We start from the raw sequence: 26349 nt of genomic DNA, 5'->3' as shown, positions 1-26349 counted from the left end.
AGCGTCGGGGCAGCTCGGCGACGGCGAGGAGGCCCGGCGAGGGCGAAGGCGTCAGCGAGGGCGTCGGCGTCGAGGGCAGCAGCCTGGCGGCGTCGAGGGCGAGGGCGTCAGCGTCGGGGGAGAGAATGGAGAGTGTCGGAAATTTTCTAAGCGTTCCCTTATATACAAAGGGCTTTAGTCCCGGTTGGTGGCTCCAACCGGGACGAAGGGAGCCACCAACCGGGACGAAGGCCACCCTTTCGTCCCGGTTGGAGCCACCAACCGGGACTAAAGCTCCTTTTCAGCATCCGAAAGGGCGGGAAGCAAAGCCCTTTGGTCCCGGTTGGTGGCACCAACAGGGACGAAAGGCACCCTTTGGTCCCGGTTGGTGCCAAACAATATTCATGCATATCCAAAAGTGGTCATTTGTATTTGAATTTATTTTTCTTTTTACTCGTATTAAAAAAATGCTCATCATGAATTAAAACTTTGGCTCTTTAGTAAGGCTTTCAGATTTTGCTAGATGCAGAGTCCAGAACCTATATATGTTGTCACCGGAGGGAGATATGTGTGCAAATAAAAACTCCTGCGCTGTTAGTTTTGTCCTTTGTTGCTCTTTCACTTTTCTTGGATGGCTAGCGTACATAGTACGAGGCCAACCCATGTTGGAATCAATTGCTACTTGGCCGTGTAATTCGGATGAGAAGTAAGATGAGCTTTCTATGTCAGGATAATTATGGCTTTCCTAGGAACAAGGGCCATATTTTGATTCACTGACAGAATGGTTAAAATTTGTTAGCTTTGTCGTATCTTACTCATAGGTTTAAATACACTAGTAGAAAAAAGGGCTTTTACCCCGGTTGGTAAGGGCCTTTTGTCCCGGTTTTCGAACCGGGACTAAAGGGTCGTTACTAAAGCCCTAACCCTTTAGTCCCGGTTCTTACATGAACCGGGACAAAAGGTCCTCCACGTGGCCGCTGCTGCCAGCCCAGGCAGGGGGGCCTTTGGTCCCGGTTGGTGACACCAACCGGGACCAATAGGCATCCACGCGTCAGCATTTCAGGGGCTGGGTTTTTGTTTTTTCTAAAGGAGGGGGGGAGTTTGGGGGGGTTTTGGGGGGTTAATTTAGGTGTTTCATATATTGTGTTAGCTAGCTAATTAATAGAGAGAAGTGTCCTCTCTTATCTCCGTGCTTGGTGGACGCTACGTACTATATACGTATGGAGAGGACTAGGCACGCTAGCTAGTAAGCAAATGAAGGAAACAGAAGATCGTCATGAACATATGCATACAGAGAGAAGTGATATCGACCACCTCTCCTTTTCCGAGAGATTGGTCGAACAACAAGTTCTCGTATATCTATCTGACACTACCGGCTACATATATACAATAATTATCTCTTACAATATAATCTCCTAATTAAATTGTAAGAACACAGGGTCCACATAGTATTCTCCGTTTTCAGCGATCACGTGGTCAAGGAAGAATGCCGCCAATTCCTCTTGAATTGCTCGCATACGATCTGGTGCTAGGAGTTCATCCCGCATTCGAAAGATCTAATTTGAAGAAGGGGGTCAATACATATATATATGAGTAAATGAAACTCGACACGAATGATGGTAATAAAATAAAATTGTGAATATTATTGCTTACGCACTTCATATTGTTCGTCAGAGTAGCCCCGCTCACAGGTCGTGTGGCGGATAGACTCGCAAACGTAGTATCCACAGAAATCATTCCCTTGTTCCTGCCACAACCACTTTACAAGAAATAGAGGTCAATCTAACTGATAAGCAAGCATGCTAAATGGTATTGATGAAACTAGCGCTTGAATCACTAGGAGATGTGCGGAACATGCTACTATAGTACTTACTTTCGGGTGTCTAAATTGCAGCTTCTTCGGCAGTCCCGGAGCTTTTGTGGTGAATTTTCTCCAAACCCTGCCAGACAAAGAAAACAATTACTTGATATCAGGAAATGAACAAAGTTGCTGATATGGTGGATAATGATCGATTTAACTTACTTCTCGAGCATTTGAGTCATGTCCGCATAGTCCTGGGGATCTTTTCGTCTCGAGTCTAAGACGGTTACTACTCCCTGCTCAAGCTTAATCTCTAGGAGAATATAGTGGAAGCTGCGCATGCATGCATAAGTCATCAATTACATTACCATAACCTGGACTAATAAGGGAAACCGAATATGCACAAGACAGTAACACTCACTTGAAGTTGTAAGGAAAGAGTATTATATCTTTGTTTTGATTTAATACCAACGATCGTAGCAAGTTGGCCTCGGCTTCTTTGGCATGTTTTTCAACCGTATATGCATCTATGAGATTTGTGTTAATGAACCCAATATCACCGATTTGTCTTTTCTTCAATTCGGCGATCTTCAATCTGCATAATATAGTGAGGATAATTATAAATACATGCAATGAAAGAGCTGACCTATATAGAGAGACTTAATGACAGAAGTAGTACTACTTACAGACAGTAGCAAGTGATCGTTGATTTATCGAGGGCCTTTTGATTGAAAAACTGGAAGAACTCCTCAAATGGAACATTCAGCAGTTCAATTCCAACGAGGTCATGCTCCGGTTTAACTCTCAGCGTCAAAGTATTCATCCCATCAGACTCTCTGCAGGTTTTCATGTACCAATCATGTAATCTTCGCATCATCGTTGTTAGAGATCTTTCATCTTTGACGAGAGGCTTCCCGTAATGGTATTTGTGTTCGTCCACCTCCATGATTTCATAATGTACATCGTCGGGCAGGTAATCTCCAAGATTGCTATAACCGGCCACCATCCTCGGATCATTAGCGACGATGTCTTTAGACACCTTGAGCGGGGGGCACGATTGGTTCGCTTGTTCGCCGAGCTGGGCAATTTTTTTCCCAGCTCGTCGTTCTTTTAACCTTTGATCACTGACAGTACTTCCCGACCGCTCCGCTTCGACAAATGTCTTTGCAATAATGCGCTCATAGTTGCCTTTCGGCGGAGACTTTGGTGGTTTTGTCAGGGCAGCCAGAGTGCGCTTCGCTTTCACCGGATCTACCTTCTCCTCCGGAGGTGGATGTTTCTTTGCTTTCACCCCTTGAAAGAAGTTTGTCACTTCGGCTCGCACGATCTTCGCGTTCTCCTCCGGGGTCCTCTCGTATGGTAACTTCTCTGGAGTCTTCAGAGAAGGACCGAATCTGTATTGCCTCCCGCCTCTGGCAGCTGTACTGCTAGACGCCGGCAGAGCAGACGGAGCGGCTGCGGCTGTCTTCTTTCCTTGCTTATGAGGCGGAGGAGAAGGACTACGACGCGCCGGAGCAGCCGGAGCGGCGGCGGGTCTCTTCCGCCCTTGCTGACGAGGCGGAGAAGGAGGAGGCTGGCTGCTCTGGCACGCCGGCGCAGGCGGAGAAGGAGGCGGAGTGCCGCCCTGCGCCGGAGAAGGAGGCTGAGTGCCCTGATCACTCGCCGGAGGAGGAGGCGAAGGAGGAGGCGGAGTGCCGCCACGCGCCGGAGAAGGAGGCTGAGTGCCCTGATCACTCGCCAGAGGAGGAGGCGGCGGAGTGCCCTTACTCGCCGGAGGCGTCCAGTTCGGAAGGTTAATGAGCTCCTTCCGCCATAGGCACGGAGTCTTCAGAGCAGAACCCAGCCGAGTCTCCCCTTCACCGGTAGGGTGGTCAAGCTGGAGGTCCTCAAATCCCTCCGTTATTTCATCCACCATCACCCTAGCATATCCTTCTGGAATCGGCCGGCAGTGGTAGGTTGCGCCGGGTTCAGGAGGTAAAACAGAGCCAACAGCCGCCTTGACTTTGAAGTTCTGCCATTGCGCCATAAGGTGGCAATGTTGAGACTCCGTGATAGCATCCACGGGGTAGCTAGCAGGAGCCGTCAAGACATGCTCCGGCTGAAGCAGCTCGGTGGAAGCCACGCTGCTTCTCCGCTGAGATGGCGGGGTAGCTTCGGGGGTAGTTTCGGCATGTCGATTGCCGTCTCGTTCCTCTAGCGCTTGAACCCTTTCGTGCAGCTTCTGAATTTGGGTCTGCTCCACTTTTTTCCTCCTCTCCTGGCTTTTGTAACCGCCTGCGTCCGGAAAACCAGCCTTCCACGGAACGGAGCCTGGCGTGCCTCGTGTCCGTCCAGGGTGCTCAGGATTCCCGAGGGCCATTGTGAGCTCGTCGTTCTCTCTGTCTGGAACGAACGTCCCTTCCTGCGCTGCATCGATATAGTGCTGAAGCCTCTTGACTGGTATTCTCAAAAGCTCGTCCGTCCAAACGCACCTCCCTGATACAGGGTCCAATTTTCCGCCAGCCCCGAAGAACCAAGTCCGGCAACGGTCTGGCCAGTTCATTGTCTGTGGTTCGATCCCTTTTTCAAGCAGATCATTCTCAGCCTTGGCCCACTTAGGCCGGGCTTTGAGGTAGCCACCTGACCCCGTGCGATGGTGAAGCTTCTTCTTCGCAGCATTCTTCTTGTTTGTCGCTGACATCTTCTTACTCTTTTCCGATGTCTTGTGGGCCACAAATGCGGGCCAGTGATCTCTGATCTTCTCATACCGGCCGATGAATTCTGGTGTCTCTTCTTTGTCGACAAACGTTTTCAGCTCATTCTTCCACCTCCTGAATAGGTCTGCCATCTTCTTAAGAGCATGAGACTTGATTAATTGCTCTTTAACTGGCTTCTCCGGATCCTCCTCTGGCGGTAGGGTGAAATTTGCCTTCAGCTCAGTCCAAAGATCATCTTTCTGCATATCATTGACATAAGACACCTCAGGGTCTTCCTTCTTAGGCTTATACCATTGGTGGATGCTGATCGGGATCTTGTCCCTAACAAGAACCCCGCACTGAGCAGCAAATGCTTCCTTTGTCCGGATGGGTTCAATCGGTTGGCCGTCGCGCGCGATTGCTGTGATCTCAAACCTTTCATCCGAGCGCAACTTTCTCTTCGGGCCTCGTCTCTTTACCGAAGTTGTGCTTGATCCGGAGGGCTAGAAAAAAGAAGAAAGACGAGAGTTAATTAATATGTGTACATACCAAAACAATGAATGCATCAATTAGCTAGTCAGCACAGGCTTAACTAATATATTTACCTGGCCGGACTCTGTTCGGTCACCGGAGCCGTCACCACGGGCTCCTTCTTGCACCAGCATTGGGTCACCGGAGCCATCATAATCATGTCTTTCCTCCTCCACTCTTCGATCACCGTAGCCTGCTTCTTCACCCTGTTCTTCCAGACCATCATTGTCGTTAAGATACGACAAGATATCACCTCCGGCTAAGATTATGTCCCCCAACACCTCTTCTGCTTGCTCGTCTCGTCCGTGCTCCATTGTTTCTGCAAATATTACAACATGGCAATTATTACACAAACATGACAGCAGGTGGATATATTAGTGCAAACGTAGACCTAGCTTATTCTGGGTTTGGGGTGGCCTCGGCAACGCTTCAAGGGTAGGGGCGCGGCGGGAGGGGATAGGAGACCGACATCGTTTTCTTCTAGGGTTTGGGTGTCCTCGAGAGTTTTGGTCGAGCGAGAGGGCCGGGGGGGGGGTGCTCCCGTGGTATAAGTTATCACGGTCGAGAGGGGGTATAAATATCGACCGTCCATCATGTCGAAGTTATCTGGGAGGGAGTTATATATATCGACAACGACGACATACATACATGGGAAAATAATGTTATCGGGGAGGGGGTATATCGACAACGACATACCCGATAAAAAATAAGAAGACGAAGAAGAAATAAAAAGAGGAGAAGAAGAAAGGAATAGAGGAGAAGATCGAAGAAAAAAAGAAGAAAAAGAAGAGGAGAAGAAGAAAGGAATAGAGGAGAAGAAGAAAAAATAGATCTATTTTTTCTTCTTCTCCTCTATTCCTTTCTTCTTCTCCTCTTCTTTTTCTTCTTTTTTCCTCTTCTTGTTTATTTCTCCTCTTCTTCCTCTCCTCTTCTTCTCCTTTCTTCCTCTTCTTATTTTCTTTTTTCCTATCCTTCTTTTTCTTCTTCTTCCTTTTCTTCCTAGCTAGATATATAAAACTTTTCTAAAAATGTAACTTTCACATATATATAAAAAAATTTCTTCTTCTTCCTTGTTCCTTCTCTTCCTTCTTTTCCTAAATATATAAAACTTTTCTAAAAATGAAACTAATCTAAAATGGACTAAATAAGAGAACATATATAGATAAAACTTTTCTAAAAATCTATGTTTTGCATACATGAAGATATATATACACAGAGAACATACATACATATATACATTTTTATAAAAATGCAAAAAACAAAAAATCTGAAAAGAGGACATATAATCATATATACACACATACATATACTCACACATATACATATAATCTGGAAAAAAACATGATATATATGTGAAAAAAATAGGGAGGCAGGGGGCGGCGCCAGCCTGACCAAAGGAGAGGTGCGGCGTGGTCGGGGCAGGGGCAGAGGCACGACGCGCGTCGGGGTAGAGGGCGGCGACGGCGGCGTGGTCGGGGCAGGGGCGACGGCGGCGTGGTCGATCAGGGCAGGGCGAGGCAGAGGCACGGCGAGGGCCCGCGGCGTGGTCGGGGCAGGGGCGCGCGGCGTGGTCGGGGCGGGCCAACGGCGGCGTGGTCGGGGCAGGGGCGGCTGCGTCGACGAGGCAGAGGGCGGCGACGACGTCGACGGGGCGAGCTCGGGCAGCCCGGCGGCGTCGTCGGGGCGGGGCAACTGCAGAGATGAATCTGAAAAACGCTAAGTGTTTTCTTATATACTCAGAGCATTGGTCCCGGTTCGTGGCACCAACCGGGACCAATGCCCCCCTTTAGTCCCGGTTGGTGCCACCAACCGGGACCAAAGGCCTCTTTTCAGCAGCCCAAAGGGCGGGAAGCGGCGGCCTTTGGTCCCGGTTGGTGGCACCTACCGGGACTAAAGGGGGGGCATTGGTCCCGGTTGGTGCCACGAACCGGTACGCATGCCCCCCTTTAGTCCCGGTTGGTGGCACCAACCGGGACCAAAGGCCTTGTGCCGCCCCACGTCAAAAGTTTAGTCCCACCTCGCTAGTTGAGAGAGCTCGAGAGTGGTTTATAAGCGCTGCTGCGCCCATCCTCTCGAGCTCCTCTCAACTGCAGGCTTTCGGGCCTAACCGTTCTCTTTGCCTGTGGGGCCTACTGGGCCTTCTGCGGGCCTGAATCCTGGCCCATAGATGGGTTTCAAGTCGTATTCAGGCCGTGGTGGCCCAGTAGATGGCACTTTTTTTCTTTGTTGCTTTATTTATTTTATTTTGTTTCTACTTACAACAAAATACTTACTGTTGCTATTTTTATTTATTTTATTAAAGTTTATTTTTTAATTCTTTTTGCTTTTAGGTCACAAAAATTATAAACTTTCTATTAGTGCCATTAGTTTTCAAATTTGAATAGTTTAAATTTGAATTCTTTGAAATTTGTGTGAATCACTAGTTTGTGATTAACTTTACTATAAAAATAGATTTTGGAGTGATTCTTTTTCCTGCTATTTAATATTACTGTGTTTTATGATTCTATTCAAAAACAGATTTTGTTATTTTAGTTTCTAACAAAAAAAATCTTTATGATAATGCTTTTTGCTATTAAAGTTTCTAACAAAAACATTCTTTATGAAAATTCCTTTTGCTATTGGAGTTTTATAAAAGCTTTTTAGTTGATTCTTTTGGCTATTGAAGAATATTATAGTTTTGTTTTAGTTGATCATAACAGCATATTTTAATTGATTATTTTTAGTTCATTCTTTTGCTATTAGTTCATGAGCTATAAATGACCCTGAAATTGAAAAGCACTACAAATGAACTCTGAAAAGGTTGAAAGTTGGCATGGTGTCATCATTTCACCCACATAGCATGTGCTAAAAATTTGAGAGGGTTACGGCAAAAACTGGATGCACTTCCTGTACAAAATGGACAATCTCTTCCGAAGTATCAGGGTTTTGAACGAAAACTCATCAGTTACAAAGGGATTTCATTTTTTGAACTTATTTGAACTCCAGACTTTTTGTGTGTTCAAAATGCACCATTCAAAGCCACATCATCAATTTTCAACCCTTTCTGACTTAATTTGTTATTTTTCATGCATTTACTGATTTTCATGAGCTATATGACCGTGAAATTGAAAAGCACTACAAATGAACTCTGAAAAGGTTGAAAGTTGGCATGGTGTCATCATTTCACCCACATAGCATGTGCTAAAAAGTTGAGAGGGTTACGGCAAAAACTGGATGCACTTCCTGTACAAAATGGACAATCTATTTCGAAGTATCAGGATTTCGGACGAAAACTCATCTGTTACAACAGGCATTTCAAATGAACTACAAAAAGGTTGAAAGTTGGCATGGTATCATCATAATAGTTGTGGAGAGAAAGTCTTCACTTTTTCTTCGCTTGTGTTCTTTGCTTATTGCGCCGTAACCATGGATAATCTTCATCGTTTATCAGGATGCTTGGATCAGCCTTGACTTTGAAGGGAGGAATTTCATTAAACTTTTCATAATCTTCAGACATGTCTGTCTTGCCCTCCACTCCCACGATGTCCCTTTTTCCTGAAAGAACTATGTGGCGCTTTGGCTCATCGTATGATGTATTCGCTTCCTTATCTTTTCTTGTTGTCGGTCTGGTAGACATGTCCTTCACATAGATAACCTGTGCCACATCATTGGCTAGGACGAACGGTTGGTCAGTGTACCCAAGATTGTTCAGATCCACTGTTGTCATTCCGTACTGTGGGTCTACCTGTACCCCGCCTCCTGACAGATTGACCCATTTGCACTTAAACAAAGGGACCTTAAAATCATGTCCGTAGTCAAGTTCCCATATGTCCACTATGTAACCATAATATGTGTCCTTTCCCTTCTCGGTTGCTGCATCAAAGCGGACACCGCTGTTTTGGTTGGTACTCTTTTGATTTTGGGCGATCGTGTAAAATGTATTCCCATTTATCTCGTATCCTTTGTAAGTCAATACAGTCAAAGATGGTCCCCTGGACAACGAGTACAGCTCATCACAAACAGTGTTGTCACCTCTGAGACGTGTTTCCAACCAACTGCTGAAAGTCCTGATGTGTTCACATGTAATCCAGTCGTCGCACTGCTCCGGGTGTTTGGAGCGCAGACTGTTCTTGTGTTCATCGACATACGGGGTCACCAAGGTAGAGTTCTCTAGAACTGTGTAGTGTGCTTGAGACCAAGAATATCCGTCCCTGCATATTATTGAGTCCCCCCCAAGCATGCCTTTTCCAGTCAGTCTCCCCTCATACCGCGATTTAGGGAGACCTATCTTCTTAAGGCCAGGAATGAAGTCAACACAAAACCCAATGACATCCTCTGTATGATGGCCCATGGAGATGCTTCCTTCTGGCCTAGCGCGGTTACGGACATATTTCTTTAGGACTCCCATGAACCTCTCAAAGGGGAACATATTGTGTAGAAATACGGGCCCCAGAATGACAATCTCGTCGACTAGATGAACTAGGACGTGCGTCATGATATTGAAGAAGGATGGTGGGAACACCAGCTCGAAACTGACAAGACATTGCGCCACATCATTTCTTAGCCTTGGTATGATTTCTGGATCGATCACCTTCTGAGAGATTGCATTGAGGAATGCACATAGCTTCACAATGGCTAATCGGACGTTTTTCGGTAGAAGCCCCCTCAATGCAACCGGAAGCAGTTGCGTCATAATCACGTGGCAGTCATGAGACTTTAGGTTCTGGAACTTTTTCTCTGGCATATTTATTATTCCCTTTGTATTCGACGAGAAGCCAGTCGGGACCTTCATACTAATCGGACAGGAACATACTCCCTCCGTCCGGAAATACTTGTACGAAAAATGAATAAAAATGGATGTATCTAGAACTAAAATACATCTAAATATATCCATTTCTTCAACAAATATTTCCGGACGGAGGGAGTATTGTTTAGAAGTTCACAGGAGAAGAGATGAACTGCCCCCAGAAGCGGGCCGTGGCCCTCTCGTAGGGATCGGTCGGCAGCAAAGGCGGCCCCTCGAAAGCCTCGTCGATGTACTCGACGATGATGAGTGACTCGCAGATAGTTTTTTCTCCATGGAGGAGCACGGGCACCAACTCGTGGACGGGATTGTGCGTGAGGAGCAACTGGCTCTTGTTGGGCAGGTCTTCTAGGAGCAGCTAGTAAGGTATTCCGTTGAGCCCCAGGGCCACCTCGGGACGGTGGCCGTATATGCTCCCAAATCCGCTCAGGACCTTCAGCGTCTCATTCATTTTTGTTTCCAAATTCTGGACCTTAAACTCAAAGCCAGTGACTGCTGGCTGATATGAACGGGTGGTGCTATTTACAGAGGTCAGGGGATGCTCTGTTTTTTTAGGGACAGGGGATGCTTTGTTGGTGTTTCGGTATCTTTGTTGTTGTATTTCTCTTGAAAGATTGAGCTTTTGACGCCATGATTACAGGCAGGGGGGAGAAACTACTCAGCTGCTTCCTTCCAAAGTTGAGATGTGTAAAGAAACTTATCTGATCCTCACCCCAATAAACTTGTTCTTGGCTGAAAGCGTATGTACAAGTTCGGTTCGATGGAGGAACTTGGGAGCCACCAAAGGTGTTTTTTTTAAAGTAGGCGTCTCGGTCGAGAAGATGCAAGCGATGCATCACTACGGGAATCAGGCATTTTGCCGTCAGGCTCCTACAGACGGCAAAGCCAGGATTACAGATGGCAAAGATTTTGCCGTCAGCCCATGATGGCAAACCATGTCGGCATAGACTAAGTCGGGAAAGAGGGATTTTGTCGTCAGAATTTTATCGGGCAGACGGCAAAGAATTTGTTGTCAGTCAACCGATTTTGCCGTCATCGAAAATTGCCAGACGGCAAAAAAGCGTTTCACATAACGGCCTGACTGACGGACGTCGTCAGTGCCTTTGCCGTCAGCCAGAATCCATCTTTGCCGTCAACCTCAAATATCAGAGACGGCAAAGATTTTTTTATATAAAAAAATATATCTAATCTGTCCAGAGGAGAGGGGAAAGAACCGGCAAAAACACCACAATATCCATACACACTGTTGTTCCAAGAATCAACGACGAAGGAAATAATTTCACTATACATAACTATTCATCGTCACGTGCTAATCCACAAAACTACTGCGTTTAACAAGATGAGCGAATTACACACGAATGGATTACACTCCAGGGTACATAGTTTGATCCAGAGTACACCAACGCGCCACCGACGCATGAGGAGCTCAAGCCGTTCACAGCCGCGCCGGAGCTCGCCAACCTCGTCTGGGCGCTGGATCCATTGGACCCCGCCAACTCCATCGATGCCAAGCCCCGTGCCGGCAGGGGAGAACAGAGGAGGCGGAATCCCGCGACAAGGGAAGGTGGCAGCGCATGAGAGGAACGGAGGCGGAGGCGGGCGCCTGCTGGTGGTCGACGGCGAGCAGCGCGCGAAGCCGGGCGTCGCGGTGCGGACGCCGGCGGCTTCTCGGGCCGACGGGGGCTGGGGCGAAGAGGGGGAAGGGGTCGGGGCCAGTGGCGCTGGGGAGCAGGGCCGGCCATGTGCGGCGGCTCAGGGCGACGGGGGAGCGCCGGCGGTGCCCTGGCTGCCCGCATGCAGCTGCTCGGGGCGGTGGGGGAGGGCCCAGGCCAGCGGCGCCATGGGGGCAGGGACGCGGGCGGCCGCCGGTGGGTGGAGCAGCGGTGGGGGCGGGGCTGTCGGAGGCTTGCGGGGATGCCGGGTTGGGGGCGGGGCCGCCGGCGTTGGGGCTGGGGCTGAAGCGAGACGAGGCTTAGAGAGGGAGATGCAGGGGCGCTGGATGCGTTCAAGAGAGAGAGAGAGGGAGCTCGCGCGAGAGGATAAGGAGAGATGGGATGGGGTGGGGTGGGGGCAGCCAGGCTGGTTCGGTCATGGGTGGGGCGGGTGGAGTCCTGGGGGCGCGTGCGGGTCAATGCGTGGGTGGGGGCGTGCGTCCGACATCTTGAGTGGGTGAGATGTGCGTCTAAGATCATGCCACCTCATCGATCCGAGAGATTGATCCGCGAGGTGTGTTTCTTGTTTTGCCGTCTGCGGTTTGTTTTACAGACGGCAAAATATCTTTGCCGTCATCAGTTTGTTTACAAACGGCAAAATATGTCTTTGCCGTCATCAGTTTTTTTTACAGACGGCAAAGCCGTCGTCAGTTTTTATACAGACGGCAATATATGTATTTGCCGTTAGTCATTCTATGCCGTCTGTCAATCCTAATCTTTGTCGTTAGTCATCATTTGCCGTCAGGTTCATGACGGCGAAATAATCTTTGCCGTCTGCCCCGACAATTAGCTGACGGCAAAGAGGCTTCATGTCGGCAAAATAACTGATTCCTGTAGTGCATGGGATAACCATCGTATGCTAACAAGAAAATTATTGAAACTAGATTGAAATTTGCACTTCGTCGTTGCATGTGCATGGGAGGCTCTTACCGAGTGAATTTTTTCAAGATTCATTTTTTTCCTTCCATTTTCCGCTCAATTTCCTCTGTAGGAAGGGTTACTGGATTTTCCATGAAGGATTAAAAAACTATTGTAGAATTTAAGAAATATTTAGAATTTTTTCCTATATATGTTTTAAAATGAATGGACATTTTTAAAAATGTTTTTCCCAAACTTTCGCGAAATCTGCAAACATTGTCTTTTCTAATTCGAGCATTTTAATATTTTTTGAAAAAAGTCTGAACATTTTTTTAAAAGAATAATTAAACAAGAGCAAAATAAAAAAACCAAAATAATTAACCTAAAAAAACCAAAATAAAAAAAACAAAACCAAGAGAGAAAACAACTGAAAACCCAAACAAGAACTTTCTAGAAACCTTTGTAAAACTGGACAAACAATCCATAAAGCCTTCCTCAAAACCGTGAAAATAGGAAATGCCTTTCGGTCCAGCCAACTTCACTCGGTGCTATTTAGCCAGGCCACCTTCACTCGATGTGTGCGTTACACCGACATCTTATCGCCCAGAGCGACAAATAGGATTCACCAATTTTTATCTCAACGTCCGTAAAGTTTACAAATGTACTCCACAACATTTTTGGGCTACCCCGAGTAAAAAAACAGACAAAAACAGAACATTTTTCAATAAAGTATCCTTATTATGAAATTAAATATAATCAAGTGGTATATAGCATAATGAACATACTCTCGACATCCGCATAGCTAACTCTAATGCAGAGTGGGTGAAAGTTTATCTGAAGACTTTGATGCCACCCAGGTGGGGTTAAACATCATCGGTCGGCTGCTCCAACCGTATACACACCACTTTAAAGCAGTGGAGTAGTTTATCATCTTGGGCTACCCAAAGTGCTGCCACAAACAAGAAAGAAGTAATTTTTCATCTTATGGATTGGAATATATAGGACAAATGTTTCCTACAAGCCAGTGGTAGTTATCCTCATGCTTGTTTTGTATGTTTTATGTAGTATCTGTCAAAATCAAGATTATGTACGTGTAGTAGTATGTAAGAATATCTGGTTTTCCTCTCTAAATCTGGTTTTGGACTAATTTTGTCTGGTTTTGAGATTTGAGGGATCAAATGTCGCCGAAAAATTGTTGAGTGACCGGATGTAGACCTTCGGGAAACTTGAGGGACAGAAAACATACTTTTCTCTATATTCGTATAGTAACATAATAAAAAAAAGGAAAAGTATATTTTTCGTTCCTTAACTTTTCCGATGTTATAGGAAAGGTCCTTAACTTTAATACCAGTAAAACCTACTCCTCCGATTGTTTGTTTTTAAAACAGAGGTAAAAGATTTGGCCTCATCCATTAATGAAAAGCGAAAATAAATATTACAAGGCCACTACTCTCCCGGCATGATTTGACCCAAGTGCTTTGCGCCCGCGGTTACACAAAGGTTGGCCTCGTTCCAAATGTTTGAAAGCAAGATGGACGGAAGCATTGACTTGTGACGTCGACTCGGCGGCGAATGGCGCGATGACGTGCACTCAGAAGCGTCAACTTGTGACGAAACACAAAGTTTTCTTTTTAAACTTGGTGAAAGTTTCTAAAGTTTGACTTTTCAAAATATCTATATGCACTACATTATGAAATGAAGGAAGTATAACTATAATATGTCGACACGTAGTAACAAGTAAGCCATCATTTTCCTTCAATCGACGTCGTGGGGGGCTGCTAATACGTGCGTGCACGCAGCACCTAGTCTAATGAGATGTGAACAACCATTCTCGTATATTATTTAGGAATGATCTAATCATCCTGACCCTGTCGACTAGTGACTAGGTACAGGAAACTAAACCTGAGCATGCCATCATTTAAGGTCGAGCTCGTCTTAATTATCTTATCTTAGTCACCGTTGATATCACCGAACAGACATGACAACTGACATCGTGCGTGGATTGGTATCAAGTTTTGTCAAGGTCCTATCCAAAGAAGGCATGATTGCTTATTAATGCCATCTCAATGTATGATCGATTTCGTTATCAGTTTTTTTTTAAAAAAAAACAAGTGTATGTATGATTGATTTCGTTATCAGTTTTTAGAAAAAGAAGTGCATGTATGATCGATTCAACATCTACCAACGCAAGTCCAACAAGTTTCCAAAGTTTTGTATAGAAAGATATAGAAATGGTCAAATGGCACGTTCGCAGGTCTGCAACTGGAGCAAATCCATCGTCAAGTGGCACTTCCTTTTTGGAAAACCCAAGTGGCACCTTGCTGTTACATTAGCTAGAGAAAACCCAGCTGGTTAGCTAATGGAACAAGACACACATCTCTCACTATATAAGGCTGGCTAATGACCACTTATGGGAACAAGCCAGGAGCAAAGCACATATTTGAGGAGTATATCCGGGTTGACGCCATTAAGCAAACATGGGAGGTACGCATCTGCTCCATTCCCTCTCTGCCTCTCTAGTGTACTGATTCATTTGTTTTTCTTCTTATTAAGTCTCACATATGTAGTTATGAGCGCTCTTACTCCTACAAAAGCTTTTACAAATTTTATGTAGCATTGACTATTTGTAAGTGGACTGAAAATCGTTTTCGAATCGGTCGATCTCGCAGTAATACTTGAATTGAAAACCCAACGGTTTTCCTTTTTCCTCCACCAGCTGTTCCTTCTCCAGCCAGACCTACTCCTCTCCACCCTTTGCCTCTCCTTCGCCGGCGACCTTCTTCGGTGCGGTCCTAACCAGTCCCTACCGGTGATACTGCTACCAGCTAAGGCGTCCCTGTCTCGAGCACACGCGTTGTTTAATCCAAGGGGCGTCAAAAATGAAAATTATGACCCGAACTAGTGAGCCTCAGCTTCTCTACCGGCGACACGGAGGCGAACCCCGGTGTCCCATCTCCGGCGAGATCCGGAGTCTGGCCTCACAAGGTCTCCGCCCCCTCCTTCTTCTTCTCTATGATAATTGACCTACACAAATTTTAATTACGGGCCACTTGTAGATAATCCACGCGTATTATGATTACCATGAAGTTAAGCTTTACTTTTATACATGGTCCTTAATTGCTGATTTTGTTGTCATGGATCTGATCCAAACAAGTTCCGACGTTGATTATGTTTGTGCAGCCGTGCACGGTGTGTGCTACGGAATGGTGGGCGACAACCTGCCCTCGCGGAGCGACGTCGTGCAACTCTACAAGTCCCGCAACATCCACGCCATGCGCATCTACAACCCGGACCAGGAGGCCCTTGCAGCCCTCCGCGGAAGTGGCATCTTCCTCATCCTGGATGTCGGTGGGCTCGACGAGGTCCAGCGCCTCGCCCGTGACCCGTCATATGCAGCTGGCTGGGTCCGGAGCAACGTCCAGGCCTACTACCCGGACGTCCTCATCCGGTACATCGCCGTTGGCAATGAGGTCCCCGCCGGTGACACGGGCGTCATCCTCCCGGCCATGCAGAATGTGCACAACGCCCTGGCGTCCGCCAACCTCTCCAGCAGCATCAAGGTGTCAACGGCGGTGAGGTTCGACGTGATCACCAACTCCTTCCCGCCTTCCAGCGGCGTGTTCAGGGACCCTTCTGGCTTCGTGCCCATCGCGCGGTTCCTGGACCGCACCGGCGCCCCGTTCCTGGCCAACGTGTACCCCTACTTCGCTTACAAGGACGACCGTGGCCAGAACATCAGGCTCAACTATGCGACGTTGCAGCCGGGCACCACGGTGAGGGACAACGGCAACGGGCTGAACTACACCAGCCTCTTCGACGCGATGGTCGACTCCATCTACGCCGCGCTGGAGAAGGCCGGCACGCCGAACGTCAGAGTGGTGGTGTCGGAGAGCGGGTGGCCGTCGGCGGGTGGGTTCGGGGCATCGGTGGACAACGCGCGGAGCTACAACCAGGGCCTCATTGACCACATCCGCAACGGCACGCCGAAACGGTCAGGGGCAATCGAGACGTACATATTCGCCATGTTCAACGAGAACAAGAAGCCAGGGGATGAGGTCGAGAGGAACTTCGGGCTCTTCTTCCCCAACAAGCAACCTGTCTACCCGACCACCTTCCCCAATTAATAAGCCGAAAGTCAACGTCTATGTACGTAGCTGGCCTGTCATGCATCCATGCGTTGCCACTTGTTGAATAAAAATAGATGCGTGCTTGTGACAATGTAGCCTATGAACGAATCTTCCTTGAGAATAAATTTATTTTTTATTTTTACTTTTGTTCTTTTCCATTTATTTTCATGTTTCTTTTTTTAATTGCAAAACAAACAAATGAACATTTTTTTTCAAATGCATGAATTGTGTAAAGACGTAAATATTTCTTCCCTAACAAACAGACATATTTTGATATATTATATGTATATTATTTCATGTATGTCTTTAACTAATTTTAAATAACATACTACCTTCGTCCCGAATTAGTTGTCGGAAATTTATCTAACTACGAAACTATCTAAACACATTTTAGTGTTAGATACATCCGTATATAGACAAATCTAAAATAACTAATTTGAGACGGAGGTAATATGTTTTAAACTTGTCAGAAAAACCAGGTTGCTGGTTTTCTTCTAGAGCCAGAAGTTTCTTTCAACCATTTTTTAGGAGCGCCTTTTTTATTTTGGCACAAGAGGTGCGGCCCGTGGCGTATGTTGGACCATCACATGTGCCTTTTTTAACAACAATTCATCCACGCGTAGAATAGGAGGACCCATGTACGAGAGTAATTGACTGAGGGGAACCTGTCACGGAAGCCCCTTAAGGGTCAGTTTTGATGGGTTGGGAGCGCGCCACTTGGCATGCTCTCAGCCGGCGCCAGGTGTCATGTTCTGGACGCTCCATAGGAATATTTTTTCTATATGCACTTTTGGACTCTAGAGAATTTTGTTTGGCTTTTCTTTTTTTGCCTAGTTACCCCTAGGTTTCGGAAAATAAATTGTCTGTATAAAAACATTATTTTTTTCGTGAGAGTCACAAATTTTCTTCTCATGGAGACAGAGCTTTGCTTCCATGAGAGGCACTGATTTGCTTCTCTCATAGAGGCACAGGTTTGCTTCACGAGAGACGCAGCTGTGCCTCGTGGAATGAGAAAAAAGTTTTTTTTCTTACGCGGGAGGCACAAATTTGCTTCTCATGGAGGCACAGTTTTTTTTTCGCGAGAGGCTCAATTGTGTCGCACGAATAAAAATAAAAATTGTTTTTTATTCATCCACAAGAGACACAAGTTTGTTTCTCATGGAGGCACAGATTTGCCACTGCGAGATGCACAACTGTGTCTCTCAGAAAAGCAAAAAAAGTGAGAATACAATAGTGCTTCTGGCTCGGTTTTTTTTCTTCAAGTATTTTCATGAAAAAAAAGTTCGTCAAGACCTATTAATGCGACAAATTCTACCTGGGTTCGTTTTCAAAGATCTCAACACAAGAAATCCAACGGTGAAAATGATTCATGATTTGGACGCATGGTTTAAGAGCTAAAATACTTTAATAAATGAATTTAAAACAAGGGGGAAACTCCCACGTTGCAACAAGTGGCGCACATACAATGCACCACTTGTCGCAACCCAGGACGGTGACCTTTGCAAAGGGTACTCCTCAATATGTAATTTCGCCCATTTACCGATTCCAATCCATAGGATGAAAATTTACCCAATGGTTTTGGGTAGAAGCACTTTAGGTAGCTCAAGACGATAAATTACTCCACTGTTATAAGGTGGTGTTCCCTAAAAAAAAGATGGTGTATACATTCTTGGAGCAACTAATCAAGGATGTTTTAACCCCACGTGGGTGGCATCATAGTCTTTGGATAGGCTTTCACGCGCTCTGCATTAGGCTTTGGTATGCAGATATCAAGAGTACTAGAGGGGCGCCCGCCTGGCTATAGGCACGTAGTCCATATGTCACTTTTGTGTCCTATTTTTTATTTTATTTTCACTGGAATGATTAATACGAGCACCATATTGTTGTGTGGTTAGATGTGGGCGGCGGTCTGATATGCATAGGTTTGGTCATATGTGAACTCAGTGGGCATTTACATAAGGTGCACATGTTTATTGGTGTTCCCCGGCGTATGTAAAAAGCATGAATAAACTAAAAATAAAGGATTCCAAGAAGGTAAAGGGATTTTTCTCTTTGAGTGTGTATAACTTGTATAGTGAAAATCCAATTAGATTTAAGAAAAAAATCACTAAGCCGTTACTCCTGAAAATTATTGAAATTCATGAGCATTAAAGTTTTTGAACATTTTAGAAATCCACAAAAAATTTATAAAATTATGAATATCTTTTTAAATGAACAATTTTTTTTAAAAAAATCAACAGTTTCAATTGTTTATGAACTTTTCCTACATGATAGATTTTCCAGAACCAGGATTTGTCGATTTTTATCTGACTGGTTTTGCTAAGAGCGAAAGTTAGTCTTTCCTCGAGCGGGGAGTGCTTGCACGTGGTGTTTCTTGGCCAGCCCAGCCCAGCCGAGCGTTATACCGAGCTCCCAGCCTATGCACTTTGCAAGAAAAGCAGTTGCTAGAGTCCCTTGCCTCGAAAAGGAAAAGACGCTAGAGGCCAATCCGTCAATAACCGTGAAGCTCCTAGTTGCCTGTGCGTTGGCCTAGATGTCCACACATAAACTTGAAGAAGATGTTCATTATGCTATATACCCTTGATTATATTTTAATTTAACAATAAGGATCCTTTATTGAAAAAAGTTTTGGTTTTTAGTTTTTGCTGCATTGGAAAACAGTGAATCCTATTTGTCGCCCTTTGAGATAAGATGTCGGGGTAACACACACACCAAGTGAAGTTGGCTGACCCAAATAGCGCCAAGAGAAGTTGGGCTGGCCCAAAAGGCATTTCCTGTTTGCACGGATTTGGGAAGGCTTTGTGGAAGGTTTGCCGAGTATTAAAATGGTTTCTAGTAAATTCTTGTTTGGGTTTTCAGTTGCTTTCTCTCTTATATTTTACAGGTTTAATTCATCCGTTTTTTACTTCGCTCTTGTATTTTTTTCTTTTTCTTCAAAAAAATGTTTCTAGAATTTTGAAATGTTCACTATTTTCACACAAACTTTTGGAAATTTTGAAAAAATGTTGCAGGAGTTTTCAAAATGTTTGGCTCCAGAGTAACTCCATTGAACGGAAGCTTTATATAAAATGGGCTTGATTATCCCATGGCTGGCATCATCTCGAGGCGCTTACTTAGATTTTTTAAATACATGCATGTGTGGCTCCCGAGTAACTCCACTGAACCTGTACAGATGCTTTCAGCCAAGAACAAGTTTATTGGGATGAGGATCAAATAGGTTTCTTTACACATCTCAACTTTGGAAGGAAGCAGCTGAGTAGTTTCTCTCCCCATCTTTACACATCTCACCTTTCAAGAGAAGATACCGCAACAAAGCATCCCCTGACCCATATAAACAGTACCACCCATTCATATCAGCCAGCAGTCACGGGCTTTGAGTTTAAGGTCCAGAATTTGGAAGCAAAAATGAGTGAGACGGTGAAGGTGATGAGCACTTTTGGCAGCATATACGGCCATCGTCCGGAGGTGGCCCTGAGGCTCAAGGGAATACCTTACGAGCTGCTCCTGGAAGACCTGCCCAACAACAAGAGCGAGTTGCTGCTCACGCACAACCCTGTCCACAAACTGGTCCCCGTGCTCCTACACGGCGATAAGTCCATCTGCGAGTCGCTCATCATCGTCGAGTACATCGACGAGGCCTTCGAGGGGCCGCGGCTGCTGCCGGCTGACCCCTACGAGAGGGCCACGGCCCGCTTCTGGGCGCAGTTCATCGACCAAAAGGTACCATCTCTTGTGAACTTCTCAACAATACTCACAGATGAATCTAGTAATAATTATTTGGTATTCTAAGAATTAATATTTTTGTCTACAAACTTGATCAAAGTTAGAGAAGTTTGATTTTTTCAAAAAATAATACGCACATTTGGGAACGGAGGGAGCATGTTTCTGTCCTGAACGCTATACTGCAGTTTGCTAGGCCGTTCTGGATGTCGATATGTATGGCTGATGGTGACAAGGAAGAGGAGGAGAACTTCTTGAAGGAAGCCAAGAAGAATCTGCTGCTTCTCGAGGGGCAGCTCAAGGGGAACAGGTTCTTTGGAGGCGACTCCATTGGCCTTGTGGACATAGCTGCAAGTGGGTTAGCTCGCTGGCTTGGAGCCTTCGAAGAGATCTCCGGGGTTAATCTACTCACAGATGAACAGTTCCCTGCTCTGTGCCGCTGGGCGAAAGAATATGCCGGCGATGAGCGTGCTAAGGAGTGCCTGCCGAACATGGATGAACTGGTCGCCAAGATCACTGCAGTGAAGAAGTTTCTAGCAATGGCAGAGGTTCAGAAGTGATCCAGTGTTATCAGTGCGAGGATATCATGGTTATGACATGAATCAATCGTATGGACATGTTATTTTTTTTAATTTTTTTTGCGGGGAGACATGTTAATTAATGATCATGGTTTCCTGGGAGAAGGAACAAGCTACTGAAGTGTGGTGCCGGATTTCTACAGAGTCCTAGTGTACTATACTACGGTGTAATTCCCATTTGGTTGCAGTAACTTGTCTTGCTTTCTCAGATCCAGAAATCGGTAGAGACATGGCAGATTGTATTTCTTTTTCAGTACAGGGTGCAGCCACCATTACGAGCAATCAATATTTCTTGTTAATTTTGATGGTATACGTATCGTGAGAGAGGGTCTGGAATTATTTTGTCCTAATTTTGATGATGACAACGCTCAGAGCAGGGCAGAGATCTAAAATTGCCTTCCTGCACCCACCATCCATAGCTCTGTACCACTGACCAGCTTCGTTGGGTTCTGGATAAATCTATTCTTAATCCGTGCCTGCCCAAGGCAAATTAATAAATTAGACCTATATAGCAGATCCGTGCCTGCCCGTGCCTGCCTACAGAGTCCTAGCACACTGCATCTGTGACCAACTAGCTTAATTTTTGGTTTCGATGAGTAGGAGTTGAAGAATAATGTGATTCAGTTTTACTAGAATGATTATCTTAGTTCTGGTTGGAAACTGAATATCTGTCCTGTCATTTGTAAAAACATTACCTACTTGCAATGCCTACTTATGAAGCTTAAGAATTTGAAACGCGCATCCATATATATATAAGGCCTAATGTGTTTTTCGTGATGGCCTTTGACTATTGATAAGATTGATAATATATGAGATGTATAATGTGAAAATTATATTATTGCAAGCTCCTTTCTTGTAAGAATTTGATGGTATGCTATATGTAACTTGCATGCCATATATTATTGCTCTAACATGTGTTCAAAGTTTACCTCGAAAAATCCATTAGGCCCTATATATATGAATAAAGGGAGTAATCAAATGTAAGATTCACCAAACACCATAGGTTATGCCCAATGGAAACACGAGCAAGCTTTTATGACGTGCCATAATATGTTTGTAACCTATGGTGAAACTCTCCCCCAATTGGACATGGTTTATAACATGAGCAGGCCACGAGCCGGGGAAGTGAAATTCTCTCCCAATTTTAAAGGAAAACAGACGCGGCCCTTGCGTCGCCCCCGGGCAACTCAGGGGCGATCCGATCTTTCGCCGCCCGGCCTCCCCTCATTCCCCTTCGTCACTCGCCGCCACCAGAGACGACATAAGGCAAAGCCCGCGCGGGCGCCGGGGAAGGTGGCGGCGGGGATCTCGGCGCCCGGATCATTCCGTCGGAGTATTGCATCGGTGGCCTGCGGATCCTTGGGCGGCGGCCCTGTTGGCGAGGCGGCGTCGTCCGGCGGCTGGTGATGTCTGCAGGCGATGGTGGCCAGCGTGCTCGACTGCGCGGGCGGCGGGGCGTTGTTGGAGTCCGGCCGTGGCGTGGTGCTCCATTGCGTCAGATCTGGAGGTTCCCCTTTCTCATGCTGCCTCTCTCGTCGTCCCCGTGCTTTGCGACTGCAGGCTTCGGTGATGGTGAGCCCTGGTGGTGTACTTTGGGTGGGAGGGAAACCTTGGCCAGTCTGGCCGGCCCGGCGGCGGCGACACCCATGGGCGCCGCTTTCCTTCATCAAGGCGCGGCTGAGGGCCCAACCTACGCACCCCGATCCCGGGCGGGTGAAAATCAATCCTCTTCGGATTTGGCGACACGGCGCTGTTCACGTCGTGACCTTCCTGAAGGTGTTGTCAGGGGCACTAGGGTTCGGTTGGGAGTGCAGAGGATCTGCAGGTGGACGGGATGGGACCAGTGGTAGCAGGTGGTGTTCACGAAGGAGGAGCGGCGTTGCATCTGACACGTCAACAATGGCTGGTCTCTGCAGCATGGAGCAGCGGGGTCTCGCTGCTGGACGTGTGTTGATGGACGAGCGCAGGATGGTCGCGTTGTCTGCCGTCGTGGTGGCGTCGACGGCAGCTAGACCGGGCAAGCTTGATGCATCAGTACATCTCTAAAAGTGGAGTGGTGGCAGTTGGCGGCGGCGGCCTCTGAAAGCGTGCCAGACCGGTGTGTACCCCATACCCGGCAAGTGGCTTGGTTGGGGCCTCAGGTCTTAGATGTTAGGCTTGGCTGCGAGGTCTGTTTGGTATTAGGCCCGGACTATCAGCATCCCTTCATCAACTGGATCGGAGTAGCAACAGATGTTGCCTAGACGGTGGCTTCGGACTTACTGTTGTATTTCTTTGTAAGGTCACGAGACGGATAAATTTGTTTATATAATGCACCCCTAAAACTGTGGTCTAGATAACCCACATACTAAGCAACCAAAAATGAAAATAACGTATACCAATGTTGCCCTGTACTACTAGTACATGCTTTTGCCTTGAACTTGTTCTATTGCTTGCTTTGAGCATTAACTAAAGAGAAATTATTGTGGAGAGATCAGACCAACTGCATGCCAATGAAGAACGGCAAACTGCATTTTTAAAGTATTATTTTCATTTTTTGCTCAGCTGCCATATGTATTTCTTTTTCTCTCTATGAAAGGAAGAAAAGAATGGCCAGGCTCTCCGTAAATTTGATCTGGCTTGAAAATCCATGTTCTGTTTTTTTACATGCTACATGCTTAAATGTGTGATTTATGATGTAGACATCTAGCTTGCAGGGTTAGGGGAGGAAGTTCTCCTAGGTGTTTTTCTCCTCCTGACTAAGTTTGGGATCCAATAGCTGAAGTTGATTTTGCTTCTTCAGGACGCTGCCAAGAATTCACATGGAATTTTGTGGAAACCTCCCATGGTTCAATTTTTTGACATCGAACTTTGTGTATGTAGCATGCTCATGCATTTGATGCCTCAGGAATGTCTAATGTAAGTTGTTGATTTTGAATTCTTGTTTGTTTGAATTTTGGTTCTCATGGATGAATCTACAAAACATGAGTTGTGTTACGTTTATACTACATCAGTTTAGATAAAGTTTGTGCTCAAAGTTTCAGTTCAGTTTCCTAGTACGGTTATATAAGCCATAGGGTACTCCATGGTCCATCGTGCCAGCTCTCCTTTTTTTTGCAAACTGTATGTGGTGGACACGTGGATGGATCAATTAGCGATATGGATGGAAATTAAAACCAATGACTAGACAGATTAAACAAGATGGATCTGTTAGCTGACCGCATCAGCCCACTTTATGTAATTAGTTATTAGCTTTGTCGAAGGCAGCTATCTCCCACTGTCATTACTCCGTTAAGTGTAGACTAAGAGATTCACAAACAAAAAAGAGTGTAGATTAAGGGGAGCTGTGAGTTTTTATTTGGGGAGCACATGGATGTCGGCAAAGAAAAAGGTCATTTGTTTCTAGATATAACAAAATTAAGAATCTCTCTACATGAGCAAGGTTCCCTGGAGACCATAGGGCATAGCCAGTGAAAATATGAGCAAGGTTTTACGATGTGCCATAACATGTTCATAACCATAACCAGAGAGAGGGTCATGAGACGGCTATATTATAGATATATGTGCACCCATAAAACCGTGAGCTATATAACCCACACAATTGAACAACCAAAAAGGAAAAAATCGACCATGTTTGCCCGAATTTATTCTATTGCATGCCTGGACCATGATCCATCTACCAAGTTCACACAATCACTCCTCTAAACTGGAGAAAAAAACTCATTTAGCACCTATATCCCATGGTAGTGGCAATGAGTAGGACATGGAGTTTCTGAGCACGAGCTCAAATGAACAGTAAAATCCATTTTCTTCAAAAAAATCAAAATATTCTGGATTTTATTTGATGCAAACATTGACAAAAGTTTTACGAGCTCGAAAAAATTCATCACGAAATGACATCCTTGGAATTTGTGTTGCAAAAAACACAATAATTACGCTCCAAAGCTGCTATTTTTAAAGCATTTTGGAGTGTTTTACTTTTTCTTACCACCACTTCCATGAATATCATTTTAAGATGACATTTTGTGATCACGTAAAACAATTTTCAATGTTTGCACCCAAAAAATTCATTTTTTTTGGATTTTACTGTTCATCACGAGCTCAAATGACCTCGTGAGCAAAAGATGACTTGCAGTAACTCGACCTATTGCTTCTTTCCTTTCAGGATCTACCTATGTTGCTTCCATCTCGTCCATACACACAGCCAGCATATGGATAATGGGAGTAAGGCTAGGTGGTGAATTCATCTCTTTAGATTTTTCATATAGATAATTATTTCTCGATCACTAGTGAATCGAGAATTGTATACCCACCTATCTATCTATAAAATAAAGAAAAAAAAATCATGAATAAAGAGTATATTTACATACCGAATCCAAAAAAAAAAAATCTATGACACTAATAAAGCCGATCTACAAAAAATAGTGTGGCAGAAAGAACCAAACCTATACCATTAAATGAAGTCACCTACGATCTCATAGGACTTTAGATTTTCGATATACCTAATTCTCTCTTGATAAAACCTATCATTAATAAATGGAGGATTGGATGTCCAACTACCTATCTGCAGAATAAATAGAAAAGATTTCATTAGTATATGGAGCACTGTATATCTGCGTGGCTATGCACATAGAATAAATTGATCGAAGAAAAAATCCATGACACTAATGAGGCTTATCTACGAAAAATATTGTGGCGGAAAGAACTTAAACTAGGAAACTGAATGTGGTCCACCTACAATCTCAAACTACTATGCATATATATCCTATGTAAATGCTAGCAAATTAAGGTTGCTCACCACACCATCTATATAATCGTACTATCTGGATGCCCCGAGCAAAGCAACGCCACCAACTTAACCGTGAGTTAATACATTCATTGCCATGGAACACATACGTTTCCTGGTCATCCTCCCACTCCTTGGCTTGGCTATGGCCTTGCAGTTGAGCGCCCCGTGTCAAGCTACGCGAGCTCAGCCACAACCGATCTATGACACAGAAGATCATGAGCTAACAGGTGACAACTTCTACAATCTCATGCCAGTGGACCTCTGACTGAATGGTCAATGTGTTAACCATAGCTCTATATGGAAGTCCGGGTGCCCTAGGAACGTGAATCTGGCACTATGCGACGACTCCACCAGCAGTAGAAGCGTGGCTGTGTCGATCAAGCTGGCGGCGGCGATCAACGGCTCCGACAAGGAGGCATCACCCCGCCTCTCGACCGACGTCGTGATCGAATTCGGCGACACCGTCAACAAGTGCAAGCAGCGTCTCCAGTGGTACGTCGGCGCAGGTATCACGCATAATTTGCATGTGACCGTCGGCCACTGCATAAATACGGAGGGGAGCGACGTGCCGACAGATGGCAGGGACCAAAAGTTCATTTTTCGCGTCGAGAGGCATCACGGCGCATACAAGCTGACATCGTGCTACGCCCCGGGGTGCAAACATGAGCCGTGCGGTTGCCGTGATCTGGTGTTGTACAAATATAACAAAAAGTGGTGGCTGGTAGTTAAGGAAAAAGGGTGGCAGGGGCTGCCCCTGGTGGTTGTGTTCGAAAAATGTCCTAAGCCGTGCTTTCCTCCTATGGACCTGCCTCACTAG

General features: G+C 45.6%; 2 protein-coding genes and 1 pseudogene across 2 annotated transcripts; all 3 read left to right on the top strand.

Annotated features, from left to right (window-relative positions):
* Nucleotides 1–14601: 14601 nt before the first annotated feature.
* Nucleotides 14602–16608, top strand: LOC123080844 (glucan endo-1,3-beta-glucosidase GV). Its single transcript, XM_044503791.1, has 2 exons — nt 14602–14823; nt 15520–16608. Exons 1-2 carry the CDS (start codon nt 14817–14819, stop codon nt 16461–16463), a joined length of 951 nt encoding a protein of 316 aa, XP_044359726.1. The 5' UTR covers nt 14602–14816; the 3' UTR covers nt 16464–16608.
* A 3231-nt stretch (nt 16609–19839) lies between these two features.
* On the top strand, nt 19840–21034 carry LOC123080845 (probable glutathione S-transferase). The gene is made up of 2 exons (XM_044503792.1): nt 19840–20186; nt 20375–21034. Exons 1-2 carry the CDS (start codon nt 19872–19874, stop codon nt 20744–20746), a joined length of 687 nt encoding a protein of 228 aa, XP_044359727.1. The 5' UTR covers nt 19840–19871; the 3' UTR covers nt 20747–21034.
* Nucleotides 21035–25626: 4592 nt separating this feature from the next.
* LOC123075802 (alpha-amylase/subtilisin inhibitor-like) lies at nt 25627–26349 on the top strand (annotated as a pseudogene).

This window comes from Triticum aestivum, chromosome 3D (assembly GCF_018294505.1).
Source record: "Triticum aestivum cultivar Chinese Spring chromosome 3D, IWGSC CS RefSeq v2.1, whole genome shotgun sequence".
NCBI lineage: Eukaryota > Viridiplantae > Streptophyta > Magnoliopsida > Poales > Poaceae > Triticum > Triticum aestivum.
The sequence above is the reverse complement of the archived record's forward strand: the minus strand, read 5'-3'. Positions and strand labels throughout refer to the sequence as shown.